The sequence below is a fragment of the Gymnoscopelus braueri genome (assembly GCF_963280865.1).
Source record: "Gymnoscopelus braueri genome assembly, chromosome: 8".
NCBI classification, from domain to species: domain Eukaryota; kingdom Metazoa; phylum Chordata; class Actinopteri; order Myctophiformes; family Myctophidae; genus Gymnoscopelus; species Gymnoscopelus braueri.
In genome coordinates this window covers 54,306,672-54,321,394 of record NC_137609.1, presented here as the reverse complement: position 1 = coordinate 54,321,394, position 14,723 = coordinate 54,306,672, and the positions used below count along the sequence as shown (strand labels likewise).

General features: G+C 40.3%; 2 protein-coding genes and 1 long non-coding RNA gene across 5 annotated transcripts in view; 1 reads left to right on the top strand and 2 right to left on the bottom strand.

Annotated features, from left to right (window-relative positions):
- The window catches only part of sptbn2 (spectrin, beta, non-erythrocytic 2), a 162,440-nt gene extending 158,283 nt beyond the window's left edge, over window positions 1–4,157 (top strand). For both annotated transcript variants that reach the window (XM_080436433.1, XM_080436432.1), the window contains 3 exons: window positions 622–795; window positions 1,485–1,527; window positions 2,643–4,157. In XM_080436433.1, the coding sequence (XP_080292559.1) occupies window positions 622–795; window positions 1,485–1,527; window positions 2,643–2,915 (490 nt within the window). In that variant the 3' untranslated portion in view covers window positions 2,916–4,157. The remainder of the gene's footprint in view (window positions 1–621; window positions 796–1,484; window positions 1,528–2,642) is intronic.
- Window positions 3,844–7,537, bottom strand: LOC308091099. 2 transcript variants are annotated; one of them, XR_013933665.1, is made up of 2 exons: window positions 4,916–7,537; window positions 3,844–4,858 (listed from the first exon to the last, which is right to left on the bottom strand). It is a non-coding gene; the product is annotated as an uncharacterized lncRNA (long non-coding RNA). The 2 variants fall into 2 exon arrangements; XR_013933666.1 differs by having other exon boundaries at window positions 3,844–4,824.
- Window positions 7,538–8,022: 485 nt separating this feature from the next.
- LOC308090948 (uncharacterized protein) lies at window positions 8,023–14,262 on the bottom strand (the record flags this gene model as incomplete). The annotated part of the gene is made up of 6 exons (XM_080436221.1): window positions 8,023–8,043; window positions 8,728–8,862; window positions 11,397–11,480; window positions 11,633–11,733; window positions 12,139–12,255; window positions 13,947–14,262. The coding sequence occupies 6 exons, from the start codon at window positions 14,260–14,262 to the stop codon at window positions 8,023–8,025; spliced, it is 774 nt and encodes a 257-aa protein (XP_080292347.1).
- Window positions 14,263–14,723: the final 461 nt, after the last annotated feature.

Sequence of the window (14,723 nt, the reverse complement as noted above, 5' to 3'; positions counted from 1 at the left end):
TTTAAAAGAATATAAATATATACATTTGCACACATTTTCTAGATTTTTCAAAAATAGCAGATCTACAAGCTCGTAGCGCTGTGCCGCGCTACGAGCTTGTAGATCTGCTATTTTTGAATAGCCAAAGTGTAAAATAGTGCTTTTTAGCTCAAATGAAAAAGTGACATAGATGCGTTCCAGGTCTTAATGGGTTAATAAAGATCCAAGGCACTCCGCTCAGTTGAGTTTTAAAAAGCCTTTATTTTATCGTGGCTTTTAGCTTGGCAAAGTAACAAAAAAAACACACATGTGACCAAACGTGTTTCGGCTCAAAAGCCTTCATCAGGGTCCAATCCCTGTTTGGCTTCAAAAGCCCAGAAGCCCAAACAGAAAAGTAATTTGTATTCATAATGTTCCAGTGCTCCAACGGCAAAAAACACAATTAAATCCTTAATTAAAATTGTGTGACAAGTAATTGTCATGTAAAATGTGTAATAATTGTCGCCCGGACGGCTGCCGTAGTGGTCCGGGCACTTAGCACTTAGCACTGTATCCCGTATACTGTATCCCGTATACTAAAAACAAAAAAAAGCCCCCCCAAAAAATCTAACAAATATCTCCTCTCCCCCCTCTCCCCTACAGGTCCTGGCAGAACGTGTACTGCGTGCTCAGAAAAGGAAGCATGGGTTTCTACAAGGACAACAAGAGCGCCAGCAACGGCATCCCGTACCACGGAGAGGTGCCCATCAGCCTGGACGAGGCCGTCTGCGAGGTGGCCAACGACTACAAGAAGAGGAAACACGTCTTCAAGCTCAGGTAGAGAGAGAGAGAGAGAGAGAGAGAGAGAGAGAGGTTAAAGAGATATCTCACTTTCAAACATGTTTGGGGTCATTTTAACGTCTACTCAGGCTTTTCTGAGCACCCCAGTTTTTAAGTTGCTTGATTCAGTATTTAGATATTTCATATTCATTTTATCAGACACGCTCCCCTTCCTATACAAACCCATTGTAACTTCAAACTCTATTTTAATTATAAACACCCATCCTTGGTTCTGGTGACTGATATTGTCTTTGTAATCCGTGAGCGGGCAGTGTTTTTCAATAACTTTTTTTCATTTAAAAAAATACGTTTTTTTTGGGGTAAATAATTAAATAAACTAAATCAATTAAAAAAAGTAAGTGAAAGTAACACGGACTCCTCATACATTCGAAGGACAATATCAGTCACCAGAACCAAGGATGGGTGTTTTCAATGAATATAACATGGTTACGATGGAGTTTGAAGTTACAATTGGTTTGTATAGGAAGGGGGCGTGTCTGATAAAATGTATATCAAATATCAAATACCGGCTGAAAGTGAAATGTCCCTTTAATGTAGAGCTTGTTCCTCATTTGATACAACACTGTGTGTGTATGATGATGATGATGATGATGATGATGATGATGATGATGATGTGTATTATTTTTTACACTGACCTGCTTATTGTTCCAACTCTGTGTCTGCAGGCTAGGAGACGGTAAAGAGTTCTTATTCCAAGCCAAGGACGAGGTGAGTTATGACAATAGTTTCATAAATAACTCTGTCATTTATTTTCCAGGCGTAGTCATTAGAGAGATTAGCTGCTGGTTGTATTGTGGGGGTATGCGTATGCCTTTTTCTTTGTCATTAACATGGTTCTGAGGGTCATGGGGGAAAAAAAGGAATTTCCAGTCATTACAATTTTGTAGGTTTTAATAAAGTCATAGAAAATCAACTCTGCAGCAAAAGATTATCATGAATGAAACCAAATATATAAAAACAGTAAGTTGACGGTGCAACCAACCATCAGAGGACCACATCATATCTGTGGTGGGAAAATAAATAGCCAGTCTACAAGCTCACAAGCTTATAGACTTTAAAATGTTATAAAGGTTCAAATGTAATTTAGATAGCATGTTATTTAGACAAATGGCAGGTTCATTTGTGGACTTGTGAGATTGTAGATCTGCAATTTTTTTGGAAAATCATATATATATGTTTTTTTAAAGCGTTTTTGTAACTCAAATCTTTGCTTCTGGGGGATTCTGCAAATGTCTTCTGAATGCTAACAGTTTTTTTTTAGCTGCAATATCAGTGGTTCTCAAACTTTTTTCATGTCAAGGACCCCCAAAATTATATGCATTTGGCCGGGGACCCCCCATCTCAAAATATGTTGTTCCAGGGACCCCCCCAGAAGCAAAGATTTGAGCCAATAATGTATTCATTTTTTTTTTGAATAGCCATAGTATAAAATAATGGTTAACCCATTAATACCTGGAACGTATCTGTGTCACTTTTAGATTTCTTTAGGCTATTCAAAAATAGCAGATATACAAGCTCGTAGCGCGGCACCGAGTGCCGCGCTACGAGCTTGTAGATCTGCTATTTTTGAAAAATCGTGAAAAAATATTTTTTAGATTTTTTTAAAAAAAACTGTTAGGATTTAGATTTTTTTTTGAAGAATCGCCTCGGGTCTTAATGGGTTAAAGTGGTGATACAGCGTCCCCGGTTTCAATGGGCTAAATGCCTAAATTGTAAATGGTACCAGCTGTGCGACACAGTTGTGTGACACCGCACACAACGAGCCATATAAATCCCTGTTGTTTGAGGAAAAGCTAAGGAGTTTGATCCCGTGTGGTTTAAAGGTGGAGATGAGCTCGTGGATCCGCTCCATCGCCATCTCCATGCCGGGAGGAGAAGGAGGACGAGGAGGAGGAGGAGGAGGAGGAGGTGGAGGAGGAGGCGCGCCCGACTCCCCCCTGGGTCCTAAGGCCCTGAGTCGAGCCATGACCATGCCCCCCATGTCCCCCACCTCGCCCGGGGAGGCCGGAGGAGGGGGAGGGGTCACCATGCGCAACAAAGAGGGCAAAGATAAGGACCGCGAGAAGAGGTTCAGCTTCTTTGGCAAGAAGAAATAAAAAAATAACCCCCCCCCCCCCCCGTTTATTAGTTTAAAGAAGAAAAGAAAGAAAGAAAGAAGGAAAACGGGGGGAAAAAATAACCATCGGGTGAAAAACTATTATTCGTCAAAAATTCCAACAAACTGAAAAAGGCGGCAGAAAGGAAGGTACTCTGGTCATATTCTCCACATCGCTCACACCACCGGGTCCTACAGGAGTCTGTCAACAGCCTAGACCTTTATTTTATTTACTCTTCTCTCTCTCTCTCTCTCTCTCTCTCTCTCTCTCTCTCTCTCTCTCTCTCCCTTCCGTCTGTCGTTTAATTTCCTCTCCACCCTTTTCTCCTTCACCTCACACTCGGCTGCAAAGAATCCGACAAATGAAAACAAACAAAAAAAAAGAAGCCAAACCTCCTCCTGAAGCTCTAAACATACAAGTAGCTGCGATGTTTTTTAAAAAAGCCGAAGAGGAAAAAAAGGAGCGTGTTTTAACGGGTGTGTGTGCGTGTGTGTGTGTGTGTGTGTGTGTGTGTGTGTGTGTGTGGGTGGTTGGTTCTATAGCGTTATGACTTAGGACGATGAAGAGGCACGAGGCCCTCTCTTTCTACCTGCTTGATACCTTTTTCCACTTCAAAATGTTTTTGTTTTTATTTACTCTTCAATGAGTCGATTTACACTCGACTTATACCTGGTTTGCGCGGCGCCGGCGCGCACCGGACATAGCCGATCTACAAGCTTGCCGATGCGTCGCAGTGTGAGCTTGTAGATCGGCTTGTTTTTCGGGGCGCGACGCCATCGCGCAGCCGAGTATAAGTGGGTGCTTTAGCCATGTTGTTTTGATGCTGTGTCACTAATAATGACCAAAAAAAAAAAAACGTTGAATGATTTAAAGCGTCCTTTTCGCATTCTTATCTATTTTTCTTCCTCGGGGAAAAGGACCACATGGATTTATTTTTGTTTTGGTATTGATGTTATTAACCCTACAAGATCTTATTGCTGTTATTATAATTATTATTATTATTATCATCATTATTATTTATCTTTTATCTATTGCAGGTTTGAGAAAACGATATGAGTAGATATGAATCTCCATTCATGGAAAATGTTTTAATTGAACTAGTGGACACTGTTGGGCTTTGCCTCTTGTATTGTTTCCATTTTTGTTTGTTTGTTTGTTTGTTGTTGATTTTTTTTCAGGATTGAACAGTTTATTGGGGTGTTTTTGGAGGAAGAAAAAAAAAACAATAAAATGTTGAACACATTTTCTTTTTAGCGGTGTGCAGTACGTGATCACAAATTTCACCATCGGGAGAAAATTATCTATTTAAAGTTTCTTTTTTAAAATGTTATCTCTAATAATTTTGCCTGTATTTCATGATTTATTTTCGAGTGATCTGTTTCTGCTTGATATTTTGACTTTCCTTATTTCTGTATAAAAAGCAGAGGAGATTAGTTTTCTAGTGTGTGTGTGTGTGTGTGTGTGTGTGTGCGCGAGTGAGTGAGTGTGTGTGTGTGCGAGTTGTGGTGCCGTGGATTTTTTGCACGTTTGTTATTTCTTGATCAGAGGTGGGTAGTCGGATGCTACTTTTCTTACAGTATATACACACAACAACAATTCCCAGACACAAACCTAATATTATTGAGCAGACATTTGGCTTTTCTTTGCATTCTTTTTCCTTTTCCTTTTGTTTTTACCACCTGAAGTTTAGGGAATGGAGGATTTGTGGTGGATGAGAGATTCACTCCTCAGATACCTACCTGTGGAAGTGAGTCTCACTCCTCAGACACCTACCTGTGGAAGTGAGTCTCACTCCTCAGACACCTACCTGTGGAAGTGAGTCTCACTCCTCAGATACCTACCTGTGGAAGTGAGTCTCACTCCTCAGATACCTACCTGTGGAAGTGAGTCTCACTCCTCAGACACCTACCTGTGGAAGTGAGTCTCACTCCTCAGACACCTACCTGTGGAAGTGAGTCTCACTCCTCAGACACCTACCTGTGGAAGTGAGTCTCACCTACCTCCCATTCTGTTCACACAGGCACTGGGGGGGGGCGGGTGGTTCTGGAGCCAGGGGCTAAAGCACAACAACATGGCAGGCTGTAGGCGGTCGACAGAGGGTTCAGGGGTCTCACTACGGGTGAGGGGTGGGGGGGTGGGGGATTGGGGGGGAGTGGGTTTCAGTGGGGTGAGGGATGCGGAAGTGTCAGTTGAATGTGTGGCGAAGAATGAACGAGCTTTGTCATGTGCTACCGGAGGCAGAGGGGAGGAAACTGAGCCTTTGAGCCTGATTTATATGTGGTTACGTGTTGTGTGTGTTGTGTGCGAAAATAAACGTATTTTCACACTTAACACCGGCGCACGACGACATATAAATGAGGCTTTACTTCAACCCTACACGCTACTGTTTTACATTTACATGCTGGCAAAAATCCACGTTGTTGATTTAAACCCTACAGTGTAAAAAAAAGGACCTGTAAATGGTCTGGATTTGTACTGTGGAAGGTGTCCCCCAAGTCTATCCTCTCTATTCAAATGGCTCCTTGACTACCAAAAAAAGAAGAAGAAAAAAAAAGGAAGCTGTGTTCGCGAATTAAAACTAAAAGAATGTTTCAAAGGTTTCGCCTGGCAGTGAGCTAATGTACTGTATGTGAGTGGGTCACAGATACAGTTTGTGTTGAATTGGAATCACAGATGATTTTCTTTAGAAGAGTGTTTTAATCTTGCATAATGTGGCATGACTTGGTGTAGGTTTTTATACTCGTGTGTGTCTCATCGCCACCGATTTCTCTTCCATGCCGATGTTTTCCTGTAACACATCAGATCACTTGTAAGCAGGGTTGGGGCGTTAACTGAGCATAATGTGTAATGGGATTACAGAAATATCATTTAAAAACAACCAGAAAAACCTAACAAAGAAAAAGTGTATATTTTTAAGAAAAAGTGGGAAAAGAAAAGAAAAAACAGAAACACCATTGCCTGGTCTGCTGTGCTTGAAAGAATTTTTTTTGATTTCAAGATAATTTGACACGTGGAAAATGGCTGCTGATGACGATCACTCCAATACTTATTACATCTTACAGCTTGATATGGTTTGGTTAGGCTGCACACTGTCCATTAAAAACCTAATCAAATTAACGTACGTTGTTGAGTTACAGCATTGTTACAGAACACATGGATCTGTAATGAATTACATGTTGAAAAAGTCAGCTTCCCAACCCTGGTAAATAGCATGGCATGACATAACCATTGAAGACCATTCAGTACGTCAGTGTCTCTAGGCAGATCATTCTCATAGAACACGGCTGGGAAGTCACAAGGTGAAAGAAAAAGGTTCAAACGTTTAAAACCTAGTAAGACCTGAGGCGATTCTTAAAAATGTTTTCTAAAGCCTAACAGTTTTTTGGAAAAAATCTTTAAAAAAAAAGTTTTCAAAATGTTTCAAAAATAGCAGATCTACAAGCTCATAGAGCGGCACTCGGTGCCGCGCTATGAGCTTGTAGATATGCTATTTTTTGAATAGCCAAAGAAATCTAAAGTGACACAGATGCGTTCCAGGTCTTAATGGATTTTAAGATAAAGTGAGAGATATAAAACTAAACCAACGACCCCAACAGTGAGAAAATGACTCGATGGTCCCATGGTGAATTTTAATCATTGGGGGACGTCGTGACTCAGTTAGAATGTTGTTCCACTGAAACTGTGAGAAAGGATTTCTCCAAAAGCCGAAAGCTGTATTGACCGTCATTTAATTTATGTCAAGACTGCCGGCACCACTGGAGTTTAGGCCTTGAGGTCTTGTGTCTCCTATGTTGGCGGCCTTGACTTCGTCACTAGAGACGAGGGGGGGGGGGGGGGGGGGTCTGGGTTTGAGTCCCAGGTTGTGTGACGGTCCTCTGGGTTTCAGCCTAATTTATCAATGGACTGAAGCACCGTCAGTACGTTTAATATTGACCTCAGTGACACTCGGTGGTTCTCAAACCTTTTTTTCATTTTTATTTCAAGGACCCCCCCATAACTCTTGAGAGTGTACAAATGGAACCAAATGGACCCGTTTGTACGCTCTCAGTGTTACAGATCTGGAAGGGGCCATTTGGACCCCCCATGAGGGTCCCCGGACCCCCACTTTGTGAACCACTGTTTTAGTGAATAATGCTACCTAAGCCTAGCGGGACATTCCATGTTAAGTGAATCCAATGGTTTTAAAGGTGCGCTACATATTTTTTCTTATCGGTTCATTTGAATGTTGAATATTATTCCTTAATCAAATTGAATGTGGCCAAACTGGTCATGAGATGCAAAGATATAAATGTGACACAACTTATTTATTCCAATTCTCTCTCTCTTCCACGCACACACGACACACGCGTGTGCGCAAACACACACGAAACTATGAAATGTATTCAGTTGCTGCAGAACGTTGACCCCAGAATGAGCCAATGCGGTGAGAATCGAACCAGCCTTCTTAGGTGTTAAACCGACTTTATACTTATTTTTACCCAACAGTTTTGCGCCCCGATAATAGTTGATCTATAAGTTCACAACGCGTCACAGTTCTGCGTTGCAGATCTGCTTTTTTTTGGGAGGTTGCCAATACTTTTGTACTGGCATGAAAATGTACTTAAAGGGATACTTCACTCTCGGGCCGGGGACACATTTAAAAAAAATATTAAAAATAAATGAAAAAAGTTATGGAAAATTCATGGCCCCCTCACGCATTAGTAGGACACTCTAATGCGTGAGGGGGCCATGAATTTTCCATAACTTTTTTCATTTATTTTTTATATTTTTTTTAAATGTGTCCCCGGCCCTAAAGTGAAGTATCCCTTTAAAGTACCAAAAGTAAATGTGCTCAAATGTTTGAAAATAGCAGATCTACAAGCTCACAACGCATCGCGATGCGACGCGTTGTGAGCTTGTAGATCGGCTAATAATTTATATCTGCGAAGTAACTAGTAACTAAAGTTTTCAAATAATTATAGTCGAGTAAAAGTACAACATTTGCCTCTGAGAAGTAAAAGTACTGAAAACTGGAAATACTCCAGTAAAGTAAAAATACCAAAACATTTTACTTAAGTACAGTACATGAGTACATGTACTTAGTTACTTTCCACCACTGTTTTTTGGTTTAGACGTCACACGTTTTTGGCTATAAGAACACAAAAAAACAAACCTTATTCCTTGATCGATGTGAGCGGGAAAAAGACGAAACTGGCGGCATTTTGAGCTTTTCTTTTCTTTAGGAGTAAAGGCCCGGAAACGCTGCCTAGTTGTGAGCTTGTATATTTTCCCATCCAGTGGTCTGTATCGCAGCATCTGATAAAAGCCTAGTTCACCTCCTACACCTTCATTTAACTCATGACCTTTTTTTTTTAATGAATGTCTGTTCCCTTCTTCTGTGAGTAATTCAGAGTTGTTAATACCACCACTACTATTATTAATTGCTATTATCATTATTGCTACTGTTATTACTACTACTACTACTGTTACTAAATGCAACTTATTACAACTATAAACTGCTGTCCATTTTCAGGTACGTGTGTCTGTAATGGCAGACCATTCCACACGATGTCAGTGTGCTGTGGAGCATTTTCATTACCAAATGAGAAAATGTTTGTTGACTTGTGTATCTACATCTAATATTAGGAATAATAAAACATGGTTTAATCAAAGACCGTTTTAGTGTGTTTTTTTCTGTAAATTCTATACTACTAAATGTAAAGGGAAGGGAAAAAAGGAGGTATCAAGATTCTATTTACACACCCAAACAATGTACATAACGTTTAGAAATAAGATGCATGAGCATAGCAGCTGTTATATACTCTATTCCTACCAGGAACTTGAACTCGCCGACCCTCTCTACTACAGCTCCATCAATGAAGACTGGTGGTGCATGCTCTCTCCTCTGCCTCCTGAAGACCACACTCAGCTCCTTGGTATTGTCGACGTTGAGGGTGAGGCTGTTCTCCTGGCACCAGAGTACCAGTAAACTTCAGTTCTAGCTTCACTACATTGGCTCCCGGTCAGCGGCGGACTGGCCATTTGGCGTACCGTGCAAATGCCCGGTGGGCCGCTGGGTCAGTGGGCCACTGGGCCACAAAAAGAAATATTTTCGCTCCCGTTTTAGGATTATTACGGTCATTTTCGGGTTGCGCGGCCCAATTACTATTAATTAATTATTTTGGGCTGGGATGCTTTCCAGCAGGGGCCTCAGTGCGGCTGCAGGACTGGTCTGAAAAAGTGAAACCCCCCCCCCCCCCCCCCCACCCACCCCGTTGACAAAACGGACTCCTAGCCATATAGTATAAATTATGAATTATAATTTTACATTTGTAAATGGTCATGCATGTCATTTTATTTGATGCATCAGTTTTCTAACTGAATATTTGTTTTGTCTTTTTTAATGAATTACGAATGTAGACTCTAGTTGGTGAGTATTAAACCTATTCTACTGTATTCTACTGTCTATAACTATATATACATTATTCTACTGTATTCTAATGTCTATAACTATATGTACATTATTCTACTGTATTCTACTGTCTACAACTATATATACATTATTATACTGTATTCTACTGTCTATAACTATATGTACATTATTCTACTGTATTCTACTGTCTATAACTATATATTATACTACATTAGGCTATTTTAAATGTAGAGGTAGAATGTGAGGAACCTTCACCACATCACCACTAGGAGGCCTCGTTGAGACACTAGACTTACAATCAGGCTAAACAAATACCCAACTGAAACTACATGTTCATTTAACAGTGGCTCTCAAAGTGGGGTCTGGGGACCCCCAGGGGTCCTTGAGGCGGTTCCAGGGGGTCCCCAACAAATGTATTACCACTTTAACCCCATATAAATCGTCTATTTGAGAATAGGTGACCTAGAAGCTCACAACGTGTCGTGATGTTGAATAATTTTAACATCACAAATCGTTGATGGGGTCCTCTGGCACAACATGTTTTCAGATGGGGGTCCTTGACATGAAAAAAATGTTTGAGAACCACTGCATTAAACACATCTGTAATTGGTTAACTTGTCCATTTTAAAACCAGAGCAACACAGAGAATCAGAAACAGAAAGACTTTATTGTCAAACCTTAAAAAAATACTTTACAATAAAAAGGGTGAAATTAATTTGCCTGCAGGCTCCTCAGACTTGCAGTTCCATAATAATAATTTAAAAAAAAAATAAACTACCATCACTATATATAAAAAGGCATCAACACCTATAAAAACGTAAGAAATTAAAAATAAAAAGTACTTTAATTTATCTTCATATTATTTACTGAGGCCTAAACATCATATTTACATACATGTGTATCTGAGAACAGTTACAGTATAACAGGTGTAAGATAAACCCTCCTGGATACCTTCCTTAATCACATATCAGACACCAACATGTCAATAACGTGCATTTCTAGTATTTATGTTAGATTGATAGAACAAGAGAACACCTAATGGATGAGACACAAAAAAGCTAGTGGCTTTGTCTCCATTATGGTTCATTAAACATTCAACACTCAAACAGCTGGTTTTAAAAAAAGCATGATAATAATATACAAAGGAGTGGCGGGGCCAGAGCTTGTAGATCTGCTATTTTCACCAGATGAACATTTATTTAGAAATAGTTCTAATTTTCAATACAGCAATGCATTGATATTAAAAAGCAAAATGTACTTTGTAATTTATGCTTTTGAGTACTTGAGTATTTACTTGAGTACATAGGCTACTTTGTCCACCACTGCCCTTGGTGGATAAAGGAGGGGGGGGGGGGGTTCAGGGGGGCATCGCCCTTCGAGGTGGTCCCCTCCCCTTCCATCAGGGGACCCTAACAGCACATTATAGAAGGACCATCTCCTCTGCTGAGAGAACACATAGGGTAGCCTGGCTCCAGACCCTGAATCACTAGCCACACATTCAGAGGTCTGGTGACGCTGTTTTCTCGGTTGAAAATCTAACCGGTCCAATGGAGGGGATGATCTAGTAGCAATCCCCAAAGAGTCCCACTTTGGCCACGCCCCCATCTCATAAAACGGCTGCACTGAGAGGCCTTTCAGACTGAATAATGGAGTGAAACTAGATGAATGAATATTCAGGCTGTAATAAATATAGGGCTGAGGTCACATAGTAATGACCGCGAACAAGCAACAGTGAAACCAAATCAACATTTCTAAGGCTTACACTGACGTACAAAAATGTTCAGAGGAAGCAAAAATATGCATATATATAAAAATACCTGAAATTTGGCAGGGAATGGCAGTTGCCAAAAACAACATTTACGATTTCTTTTCTGTAGGCCTTAATTTTTTTTTCTTTTTCTTTTGTTAATTTCTGAAAATCGTGTGTGTGTGTGTGTGTGTGTGTGTGTGTGTGTGTGTGTGTGTGTGTGTGTGTGTGTGTGTGTGTGTGTGTGTGTGTGTGTGTGTGTGTGTGTGTGTGTGTGTGTGTGTGTGTGTGTGTGTGTGTATTAAGTGTGTGTAGGTGTAACAGTAGAGTAGGTTGTGTTGTCATCCATGGTGTGTGGATTGAGAGTCTGGTAGGTGGAGTCTGGAGGACAGTTCTCATAGTCTGCCTGAGAACAACATTAATAACACATTCATATACAGTATAATAATATATTATATAAAAGATTTGTGTTCATATAATGTTAATAACATGTGTTTGAGTGTTAATAACATGTGTATGAGTGTTAATAACACATAAATAACATATGTATGTACTAACGTCAGTGGGGGAGGGGTTTCCAGGTGACACAGTGGGGGAGGGGTTTCCAGGTGACACAGGGTGACTGGGTCTGTTGTGACATCTGACTGAATAATAAAAACCTTCAAACACAAAACACACACATATTAATAATCATATTAATGTGACTGTTGATCACATTGATATTCTAGTCATTTATATGTACATTAATAATGCTCACATCCTAGACCAGCAACATTTCAGCTGCATTTGTTAAACATTTACAATTTGTGTAGAAATATGTTTCTGGGACATTTTGATATGTAGAATAGTTCAGATGGAAGTTCAACTCTGGCTCTATTAGAGTAAATTAATGATCATTAAAACTATCTATAACTATAACTAGCACCCCTGCTGGCTTATACCAGAAGTGTTAAAATAGTACATTGTGTATTTAAAATAACACATTCAAAAACAGCTTTGCTACTTTATTCCACATTTATCTGAACCCTACTCATGACCTTTGACCTTGTATATGTTGTACAGACCTGCTAGTGCTGTGATCAGAATGAAGTTAACAGCCAGAGACACAAACAGCCAAACAGTGACATCCTTCTGACTGTCTTTGGTCTGATTGGTTGGTGGGCAGGTTGGCAGGTTGGTAGCTGAGAGAGAGAGAGAGAGAGAGAGCGAGAGAGAGCGAGAGCGAGAGAGAGCAAGAGAGAGCGAGAGAGAGAGAAAGAGAGAGAGAGAGAGAGAGACTTTTTAAATAAAAAACCTTTATTTAAACAAGACCTGTGTTTTCACATACACTATTCTCACATAAAGTGCAGTAATAAAAACAAGACATTTTACATTTCACAATGAAATCAGATCAATTCTCCCATATTCTGTGTTTACCTTCACAGTCTTTCTGCTGATCATTCTCATTTTCCCCTTCAGCTTCATCTCCCTCCCCAGTACCCTCTCCATCTCTATTGATTGTCATTGTCTCCTGTTCAACATTTTGCCCCCTTGGCTTTCTCCCCCCTTTTGCAGCATTGCTTGTCCCTTCACCGAAGCCCCTCTCTGGACAGGATCTGATCAAATGTCCTTCCTCCCCACAGCCAAAACATTTCATATTCTCTGTTGTAGCAAAGAGAGTGGATTCAAAATGGTCCACTTTAACTTTAAAAGCTGTGCTCAGCTCCTACTCCTGACCATTACCATGAACAGCAATTCCAGGAGACAACATGTCTCAACTAAAGGTGATTTACAACCTGAGGGCAGCTTTTTAATCAGTGACACAACCTGGTCAACTCCTTATTTATCATTTATGAATGGGGGGACGTTTGATAGAAAAACTTTACTCGCTGGTGTCACGAGGGGGCGCCAACGTGCCTTTTACTAGCACACCGTTTTCAATAACAGCGTGTTTGATTGATTGATTGATGTAGTTTATTTAGAAAGACATGAGAATAGTACATGACAGTACATAACAGTACATGGAAGTACAAATTCACAATACAAGGTCTACTAAACTGGAAACCCTCATTAAGCACTAGCTTGTTTAAGATGAGAACCCCATGCACACAAATCATGATGACATATAAGAGACAGACAGATATACACACTACTATACAGAATGTCATACAATCAGCTTACAGGTTACTGGTATGACGAGAGAAAGAAAAAAAATATATATATATATACAAAAGAGGAAAATGAAGGAGGGGGGGGGGGTAGGGGGGGGTAGGTTAAGACTTAGACAGGGGCCATTTTCGAATTGCAGCCTCCTGAAGGTGTGCTTTCCTCACCTCTAAGAACCACACATCATCCTGGCAGTGGTGTAAAGTAACTAAGTACATTTACTCAAGTACTGCACACTTTTGAGGATGTTTTACTTTACTGGCGTATTTCCCATTGTCAATACTTTTACTTCTACTCCATACATTATGATCTCAGAGGCAAATATTGTACTTTTACTCCACTACTTTTACTCCACTACAATTGTTTAAAACTTTAGTTACTAGTTACTTTGCAGATTTAGATTATTATCACAAAACATACATTAACCACTTCAGCCCAATATATATATTTCGGCATTTTGAAAATAGCTGATCTACAACTCACTAATGCGTCGCGATGCGACGCATTAGTGAGGACTTTCACTTGTAAAAAAGTATTTCTACACTACATATTGAACGATCGTTCCCATCGGGTTTACGAGGTAAAAAAAAGTGGGTGAAATTCGTTTTTGTACATCGATGTACAAAAACGAATTTCACCCACTTTTTTTTACCTTGTAAACCTGTGATGTGACAATAAACCTGATTCTGATTCTGATTAAAATAGTCAGGAAGCTTGTCATGCTTACCAGAGACCAGATGGAAGATTTCAAAGGTGTTGTCATTTTCTGTAGCAGTGCAGTAGTAAAATTTCATCTCATCCACAGTCACGTTGTGAATGAACAGACGGTTCCCACGCTTCACAGAGTACCTGTCTCTGAATGTCTCATTGTAATACTTAGCTACTTCAAGTTTTATACTGTACGTTCTCAGGATCTTAACAGGACCTCCTCCCAGTAGCTTCATGTTCCAGATGACATTTTCATCCAGAGAACAGTTGAGGATGGTGTCTTGTCCCAGTTCCACAGGTACATTGATCCATTTCAGAGTGTGGACAGAGGTCATAAAAACACCACAGAAAAACAACAGCATCTGTACGTGTTTCTCCATGTTGTTGTTCAGCACACACACCTACTGTCTGTCTCTACTACACTGTCTGTCTCTACTACACTGTCTGTCTCTACTACACTGTCTGTCTCTACTACACTGTCTGTCTCTCAGCTGTCCTACTGTCTCTCTCTACTACACTGTCTGTCTCTACTACACTGTCTGTCTCTACTACACTGTCTGTCTCTACTACACTGTCTGTCTGTCTGTCTGTCTCTCAGCTGTCCTACTGTCTGTCTGTCCTACACTGTCTCTCTCTCAGCTGTCCTACTGTCTGTCTCTACTACACTGTCTGTCTCTCAGCTGTCCTACTGTCTGTCTCTACTACACTGTCTCTCTCTCAGCTGTCCTACTGTCTGTCTCTACTACACTGTCTGTCTCTCAGCTGTCCTACTGTCTGTCTCTACTACACTGTCTCT